Source organism: Phoenix dactylifera, chromosome 8, assembly GCF_051530095.1.
Source record: "Phoenix dactylifera cultivar Ajwa chromosome 8, Ajwa_hap1_PhDact_Kaust_v1.1, whole genome shotgun sequence".
Taxonomy (NCBI): Eukaryota; Viridiplantae; Streptophyta; class Magnoliopsida; order Arecales; family Arecaceae; genus Phoenix; species Phoenix dactylifera.
In genome coordinates this window covers 11,663,786-11,673,236 of record NC_143197.1, presented here as the reverse complement: position 1 = coordinate 11,673,236, position 9,451 = coordinate 11,663,786, and the positions used below count along the sequence as shown (strand labels likewise).

Below are 9,451 nucleotides of genomic sequence, written 5' to 3'. Positions count from 1 at the left end.
GACCTTTAATTCAAGTGTGAAGGAGCAGGAAGGGGTGGCGCTGGTGAGGAGGAGGAGGAGGAGAAGTGCAGCCAAGGAGGAGAAGGAAGGGGTGAAGGTGGCCATTGTGAGATGTTTTAGTGGAGGGGTGAGTGTGCTTGGGAGTTTTAAAAAAAAGGGGAGGCAAGTGATGGCAGGTTTGGTTAGTGGAGTGTGTACTGGTTGACATGTGGAATGTGGTGATTGGGGGATGGTTGGCATGGCACAGGTTGGCTTCGGTGCTAGGTGACAAAGATAAGGCATCCCATAACATGGTGTGTGGATCCTTTGTGGGCTCTTTCTTACTCTTATGGAGGGACTTTGGATGGTCTAAATTGAGATATAACTAAGAAGTAATGGCAGCTACTCACCTCAATTGCACCAAAAAAACGGCGCTTCATTAGTTTGCTCTATCATGACAATGCTTCTTCCATGAAGAGGAGGGTATTTTATGATGTTTGTTATCATGGCATTGCTTCCTGACTCATGCCAAATTAATGACAATTATTTTCTTGGTGGGGATTCAATGTCTATATTATTGAGCAATTATTCAACACCTTTGTGCCACTGTTTTGCTTAAAAGTTTCTAGTTATATTACTTGCAAGTGGAATACTTAGTTGCAAGTGAGCTTATCGAGTTGGTTTCTGAAGGTATGATGGAGAACCTTCTTTTCTGTACAAGGCTAACAGTCTTGAGTTGGACATTTCTACCATCATTTGTCACACTGTTTCTCAAATTGGTTCCTTGTTCTTGTTTTGGCAGAAAGAGCCCAAGGTGGTAAGTGTTAAGTGCCGGCTAATAGCTTTTGGATGGTTGTGATGGTGGTATCAAGTCATTGTCTCATTGAGTGGGAGACCGACAGTGTTGCTTCATTTCATAAGCCATCTAGATTGGTGTCAATTCTCGTTTCTGAACAAAACATAGATTTGGATAATTGCTGATGAACTTTTACTGTGGAGAAATGTACTGCTAAACTTGCTTTCCCGAGTGGTTTTGGATGCAGCTTCTTTCCCTCTGCCTCAGCATAATAACCGTAACCGAAGTCTGTAAGAACAAGAGAATGATGCCCGCATATTAAGGTCGATGACTTCAAAAGCTTTGAACATCATATAACAGAACAAATTAAGGTGGGGTTATATAGCTGGCTAACATGGCAGTTCTGCTAATAGACAACAAAGCATTCAATTCAAAGGAGATAGATAAACAGTGAATACACATGGTGGTTCTGCTAACAGACAAGGAAGTGTTCGATTCAAAGGAGATAGATAAACAGTGAATACGCACGCGCACGCTGACACTCCATCTTTATAGAGAATTTTCAGTACATCGAACAACCAGAATGTTAAAGCCAAACCGGAAAGAAGCTACCGATATCATTTCTACACAGAGACATCCTGGGTTTACAGTAATTCTACTTAAGAGAGAATGTCACAAGGAAAGATTACATATATGGGCAGGTCTAACGCTCCAAAAGTATGCTATCTTCTCAGATATACATAGAAAATTTGGCCAAAATATTGAATTTCCATCAAAGCACATTGCCAAGCCAAGCTCACACACTCTTAACCCTATAAATTAGTTATAAAGATACAATGTCGGTTCTACAAGATGTTATACCACACTGCAGATATCATTAGAGGGCCACGATTGAAGTCTGAGGCTTTGAGAGACCAGCAAATAATCTCCCTGAAAATATTTCTTTTGTCAGTTTCTTGAATTCAAAATGGCTGCCTGATTTCTTTGGATCCTTGATGCACTTCCTCAACATGGCGTTTTCGTCCTTTAGGATGTCCAAGGGCAAAGCAAGCTGTCTGATTACCTCCCTCTTCTCTTCATCTTTCTCTGCTAGCTCAGCCTTCAGAGTTGCATTCTCCTGTTTAAGTCTTTCCAGTTCTTCGCTCATCTGCTTCACCACATCATAGTCGCTCTTCTTATCTGGTACTTCCCTCAGCTTGCTCTCTGCTTCAGCTTCTTCTTGTTCAGGATCATCGACTTCAGAATCCTCAGAATCAAACATGTCTGAGGAAAGCACTGATGACTCCTCCATTGTGCTGTTCATTACCTTCTGTGACCAACTTTTGTCCAAGAAAGAGGGACCAGATGGTGTGGTGCGACGTATTCCACCTCCTGACTTGAACAGGTCATATTGCTCAGCCAACGAACGGTGAGCTCGATAGAAATCTTCAATCATGTTCACCAGTTGGGGTCTCTTCTTGTAGTACATCTCTGCACGCAGAGCAAATGAGTCAGCATCTTCCTCTATCAGTTTCAGCATTCGCTTGGTCCTCTCGTCTAGTTCTGCACATGAAAGAAAAGGTATGAGTCCCAAATTGTGACATGATCAAACAAGACTAGAGATATAACAAAATTTAACTATGACCTAATTGTTGCAGATCCAATGGTTCGCGCTAGTGGACACACATCTTTACAAAAAATAAATATGGTGGTATCAGGTAGTCCATATAGAAAAATAATAATTACTCTGATTATTCAAGTATAGATGTGGACCATTTTATGAATGAGTTCTCATGTCTGACTACTAAGATGAAAAGGGTTGACATCTGGTGGGCAGGCATGTGATGTTTCACTTCCATAATGATGCAAAGTACTTGAACCACCTTGTCAATTGTTCTCTTGCTTGTTGTACATAAACAAGAATGCAAGTTGAATCTATAAGATAAAGGGATTTACGGTCAACTCAAATTCCACACATCTTTCAATTTATAAGAAAGAATAAGAATAAGAGGCTAGCATTCTCAGCTATAAAAAATTAAAAAACAATAAACAATGCTTATTTTATGATTAGGGAGATAACTCTTATCCAAAACAACAATATGAGTCACTAATCTTTCTATGGAACTTAAGTAGCAAATGTCGAAGTTACTCATTATGTCAATGAGTTCATTAGTCCAAACATATAATCATTACATAGACTCGCATTAAAATTAGTATGTCAAATAAATTGCGATGCATATGTACAGATACATAAGCCCCATAAGTGTTCCCAAATGGAATGAACTGATAAATATAATACTTGATGCTAGTATGCTATGCCATAATGTATGTGCATAACTTTGATTTGACATATATTGTAACCAATCATTTATGTGGATCACCAAAAGATTGTCAAGAAAATGATGGAATGATAAAAAACAGACAATACATTCACCATTAAAAAGGAATAGTAGGATTCTTTGAAGGTAGCATAATACATTCAGCGATTTTCTATTGCATTTAGTACATCTGAACAATCAAATGGATATAGAATGAAACTTGGCTCTTTGCTACTCCCTTATATGCTTATTAGCACTCTTATCAATCACCATCTTCATCCAATACATCCTGAGTAACAAGATAAATTATTTTGTGTTGTTTTTTATTATGAAAGGACCAACAACAATATTAATACAAAATTTTATTGCATTGTCATTTATGGATGCTTGTTCATAAACTGTCCTGGATGGAAATGTGGCCAACAATTTTCATTCATATGAAGTTCAAGATATCTTGTCTTTCGTGCAGTATAACTATAATAGGCTCACAAAAGGAGAGAGAATGATATATTGAACTCTAGTAGACAAGATCTATTGTCTTTATTTTACAGAAATATCAAGAGATAATGTTAAAAATGTCACATCAATAGAGAAGGAACAGAGTGATCTATTGCTTTATCTGTACTACATAAAACCAGGTCTACATAAAGATAATGTTTCCAAATCATATAAACCTTTTCGAGCATTAATGCAATGATTATAAACAATTTTTAAAAAACTGAAGCAAAAAAAAAAATCTCTAGGTATTCATGTCTGATAGAAGCAATAAAAAATCACTAGATCTTTATGGCTGAAAATTTACTTCAAAATGATGTTAAATTTCACAAAAGTTTGTCCCACTATGACTCATGCATTGTTGATGGCCTTTCAACAACAAATAATGACCAATACTCCTTAGCCTGCAGCACCGTATGAGAAAACCTACAGAGTTTCGTAGTGGCTTCCATATTGTAAATAGAATTTAAGTATACAATTACAGAGGATTTGAGTATTGGTCCATATTGTACCCAGCATAATGCATATAGTGTCTGTGACATGGATATTGACTATTGTTGAGCTGTATCATGATCCACGGTAGTATGTTTTAATTCTACTTCTCTTCTCCTAGTTTTCTCCTAGAATTTTGTGCAAGCTAAGCAGGCTAGATTTAAGATTGATTGTAGAGAGACATTAAACAAAGTCTAAATGATGGATAAAGTTTTTAGGATAAATCACATTGAACCAGGCTGAGTAGCTTTGGTACACATTTCAAGGAATACCACATCAAGTTGGTCACTTGTGAAGTATGAATCATCAGAGATATAAAATGCAGTTCTGGTATTCATCTTGCTTTGTCACATCTGTTTGTTAATCAAGTGACTTTGGATGAAGAATCTCCTGTTCTTCTCTCAATAACTTAAAGCAATTATATGATTCCTTGTAACTTTCATATCTCATTTTGCATTGTCTTTCTTGTATCTCTTCATCCAATATAAGCTTCCTTACACAATGTATTACCTCAAACTTAGATCGCTGTGTCAAGAATACATGCATGTAACTAACAGTGCTAGACTTATTTGAAACTTAAGTCAATCTGCTTGTTAGTACGCCTAAAACATGCTTGTTTGGCACTATAAAAGAAGTCAAAAAAAGAAAAAAAATACAATTATTATGGTAATGGGTCTTTCTAGCATATCCATGTGTACCGACCATGTGCTTGTATCTGTGTTCTGTATCTATTTGTGTTGATGCAGGGGCAGCATGGAAATAAGATACAATAATTTGATAATTTGATCCTCATTTCGGATCAAATATTGTGCAACTAATCAAGCAAGTATCAACAGCCCAACCTTGCAAATGCTATGATGGATGTTCCTAGTGTAATTATTTATGTCCATAGGGGATTTAAAATAGAACCTAGTAGATCATATAACTTGGAGGACAAGGCACAGCAAGAGAACCTACAAAAGGTTCACATCTCCAAAATTATTGATGACCTCCTATATACAATGACTAATGCTCCTTGACGATGTATGAACCCTAAGTACTGCACTGCATACCCTAGAAAAAAAAACGAGGAAGGATATAAAGAATAGGAAAAGAAATATATTCTATCAAACAATTTTCAATTTTTACGGTGTGTGCAGAGACAAGAGAACAATGAAAAAATGGCTCCTTACCCTTAGCTTTAATTACCAGGCAATCAGCTATCAAATAAATCGAGCAAATCCAGAATGAAAAGGTTAGAATTTAATGCCGGGAATATTCTATTTATGAGATGTGCATGCACCTATGCACTATGGCTTATTGCACCCATGGTTGTTCTCATGCCAAAAACAACAAAGGAAAAAATATCAAACAAATTGCTTAGATAAATAGCAACCTTATCCCTTGGCCATAAGGGGCTACATTCGCCTGCAAGTGTAAGTTTTCCTTGACCCATAAAACATCAGAGTCGAACTATTGACAACAATAATAAAAGGGCTTCCACCCATCAACTCCCTATAGACATTTAATTTCCTTCAAATTTACAGTTATACATGTACTAAAAAAAAATCAACAATGGTCGATGGCAGAATTGAACCGTGTAGATCATGCAGTTTTACGAGCAGTGGAGTCATAAAGCCATGTTCTAAGCATTGTCGAAAAGATCTTATTAGTCACAAACAATTCTACTGCACCACCTTCTACAAATCTTCTAACTTCAACTATGTAACAGAGGTCGAGAGAACCAAACCTGAAAGAGTCGATAACAACCACGGGGACTGCCTGAAACTACCGCATCTATCGAACCACCATGACTGAGGGAGCTCCTTCTTCACCGTCATCGTCGTTTCTCACCTACATCCACCACCACCACATCCATCTTCATTACTCAATTCAAATCAAAGTGCAGCACCTACCGGTTGGAAACATGCTGGATAAATTCACGGTACTAAATCCAACTAACAATCGAGATGGCCGAGGGCTTCGATGTTACCAACTCACGATTTTGGAGTCACAAAATAGGGATTTTTGCCCCCATCACCCCTTCCCCCCCACCCCCCACCCCCCGAAATAAATTCTCATTAAGGTAAAAGATGAAAAAATTTAGAAAATAGTGTCCACAGATTGAATGAAACAAATCTTTTATCATGGGAACATAGCTACGGATCATTCCAGAAAGCCTCAAATAGAATGAAAATCGAAAATCGGCACCCAAAAAATAAAAAAGATTACTTTTTTGGGCTCCGCTCTGTTCTTCCTCTACTTCTTTTAGTCGCTAAAAATCAAAATTTTAAATTAGTATCCAGTGAACGGAGTAGACTCCAACTCATATTTTTTCCGAAAACAAGAAAAAAGATCCGATCTTTTACATAACAAAAAGAACAAAGATGGATTCCAAACCCCCACCCCACCAAAAAAAAAAAAAAACCTTGAAAATCTCGAAAAACAAAAGAAAAAAGAGAGCGTGAAAGAGATGGAGAGAACCTGGAGAGGATCTTCTCGAGCCTTCTTCTTCGTCCTGGGCACGGCGTTCGTCGTCGTCGTCTTCTTCTTCTTCTCGGGTGAGGAGATAAGGTAGGGTGTTCTTATTTCAAAATACAAAGGAGGCGGTGTTCTCGTAAAACTTGGACTCTACCGTAATTACTCATTTCAACCTATAGGAACTCGACGCGTGTACCCCGGTGGGAATAATGACGTTTAAGTGCTCCGTGTAAAACGAGGAAACCATTTATTTCCCCTTTTTGTTTAGGTAAGCAAACCATTTATTACCTTCAAGTGCACACGGATGCCCTTCGCTAGCTTCCTATTTTTATGTCTTTCTACTCTTGCGAACTCTTGTGAACTTCCTATTTTTAGAATGGTGTTTTTTATTTTTTGAGAATTATGATGATAATAACACTTTTTATCTGAACTTAAGAATTTTACCTATAATATGCAATATACTCGGGTCGCCAATTGCTAGACCAAAGTCCTATTATCACGAGACTAAGATATTATATCAAGTTTGGGAACAGATTTATTTAAATTTTAGAATTAACATTATGAATTTTAAACCAATCTGGTCTAAAATCAGTTGCTCTTTTCTATTTCAAAGCTCGTTTTGGGATGTTTTCCTGCCTAACCTTACGAATTTATCTCGGTTGAATTGGATCGAGTAAACCCAAGAATTGGTGATATGTGCAGTAGATGCTTTGGATGGTCAAAGTGGGTTCGGACAAATGCAAGGGCTTTTCTGGAGCCTTCAGGCCTTTCAAACTGTAGAATATGGGAACTCCAACGGTCGGGAGAATACAGGTGGGCCTGGTGTGGCCCGGGGATGCTCCTCGTGGAGTCCACTTCCATTGAATCCATTGTTCCAATTGTGAGCTGTGACACACCCAACGGCTACTTACGGTGTTTATCGCTAAATAAACCAATCAAGTGTACGATTTTAGCTTTTAAGTCTTTTTATCAAATATCAATTTTAATGCATAGCGTCTCGACACCAGTGCCACTCTAATAAAGAGCCGGTTCGTGTATATCAGGAGCATATATTTATACTAAACTGATATAGTATGGTATGTTCTGTATTATATGATTCGGTACGATATAATATATACGTTCAATTTAATAAAAATATTTTGAAGTATTTAAATATGATATTGCTTTAGAAGTTCTTATTTTGATATTTTAGACAACTGCGTATTGTACTGAAAGATTGGATTCTAGCATGGTAGGAAGAGTATTGCTTCCTCAAATAATAATATTAAAAAAAAAGGAAAAAGGAGCATTTCTTCCTCAACAGCTTGTTGGTGCAAGGACTGTGCATGAAGAAAATTGCATAGCATCAAAGCTTAATAATAGAAAATATAATGAATATCATGGGACCAGTATACAATTATGTGCCATTTGCCTTATCTGGTAGTGTTACTTGTTAACATTTAAATCAATTCCTCATCCTATTTGAACTAGATTCCTTTTCGTCTTATTTTAGGAATTAAGAAAAAAAATATCTTAATGAAATAACTCATGTAGTTGAAGATAGCAGGTAGCAAATCTTAAAATAATAATATTGTCACTCAAAATGACTCTTAACTACCTTTTATCTTTTCAAAGTCCTTGTAGAGTTTGATTTTGTTTTTTCAAATTTGACATCTAAATATTTAAAATAGATGACAAACAAATAATCTATATTACAAGATATATGTAACAAACACGAGAAGAGGTATAGATGGCTATTTCGCATGCATTAAAGATGGTTCGGCTAAGTATTATAATGGTGAAGATATGGTGTTAGTATCATGAATAGATTGTAAAGTTTCGTTTAATTAGAGTTGGGGATAATCTGGCATGAGAAAATTAATTTTATATCAGATTATTATATTTGGTACAAAAAGAGGATAAAAAAATTGGTAAAATAAATAGTGGATCCTATACATAATTTATCAAGAGAGAAAGTAAAACAAATACTACCATAAATATAGTTTTTGTTTTCATATTAAATTACGGAGCGAAGGTAATTTAGATTTGTCATTGTTCGACAAAAATATTCCTACCTTTTTAGTTGAAACCCATAAATGCTCTTTTTTAATTTTTAATCCCACAATAGTCCTTACTCAAAACGATTGTGCTAAATCCAAATTTCTAACTATTTATGTAATGTTTTATTTTTTTCCAAATTAATCAATTAATGGTATGATTGTGTTTAACTATATTTACCCGATAAAAAATTAAAAATACTAAAATTTATTTATAGTATAAATATATTTTTCTAATAGATATAATAAATTTTAAAAAATTGTTGAATCGTATAAATATATTTTAATATACAAAATGGACTATATTGCAGGCCTTCATTAAGTGGGCCATAAATGGCCAAATGGTCTGAACAGGAAAAACATCATTTGAAGTATTAATTCAAGGGCTTTTGTTAAAAATTTGGTAATATTTTCTCATAAAATTACCTCCAATCAAACATAGTAATCTACATCTGATGTCATTTTATGGAGTAATTTTTTTACCAACCAAACATGGTGAAATTTATTTTCCCCCGCAATCATTTTTTCAGATAGATAATTTCCAAAAATCATCACATTACTTCTTAATTTAATATACCCCAATCAAACAAATCCTAAAGGCAACTTTGTTATGCTTGCCTTGAGCTGATTCATTTAGGCCATATTCCAAAAATGTTACATACATTTATGTTCATCTAAAATAAAAAGGAAAACATTTTTGTGGAATTATCCAAGTACAAATACCAAGAGAAACACCTCCCAAAAGTGTGAACTGTAGGATATCATCCATTTCATGAAGGGTTCAATTGCTAGGCTATTAAAGAACATAAGGGGAGTTTGTTAGTATTTGTTTCAGCTCTTAACGCTGTCTCTATATACAATCGATGTGCTACTTTAGAGGCCTTCTATCATACAAT

The 9,451-nt window shown here is 35.7% G+C and overlaps 1 protein-coding gene across 1 annotated transcript; it reads right to left on the bottom strand.

Moving 5' to 3' along the window:
- Positions 1-1,361: 1,361 nt before the first annotated feature.
- NET3C (Kinase interacting (KIP1-like) family protein) lies at positions 1,362-7,838 on the bottom strand. The gene is made up of 3 exons (XM_008804858.6): positions 6,523-7,838; positions 5,789-5,892; positions 1,362-2,317 (listed from the first exon to the last, which is right to left on the bottom strand). Exons 2-3 carry the CDS (start codon positions 5,877-5,879, stop codon positions 1,653-1,655), a joined length of 756 nt encoding a protein of 251 aa, XP_008803080.4. The 5' UTR covers positions 5,880-5,892; positions 6,523-7,838; the 3' UTR covers positions 1,362-1,652.
- Positions 7,839-9,451: the final 1,613 nt, after the last annotated feature.

What these genes read in the sequence shown, in the direction of transcription:
- NET3C (XM_008804858.6), bottom strand. Translation starts at nt 5,879, where the DNA reads ATGACGGTGAAGAAGGAGCTCCCTCAGTCATGGTGGTTCGATAGATGC. An exon ending in GTTGTTATCGACTCTTTCAG is followed by an intron (nt 2,318 to 5,788) that starts GTTTGGTTCTCT and finishes TTTCATGTGCAG; the next exon opens with AACTAGACGAGAGGACCAAG.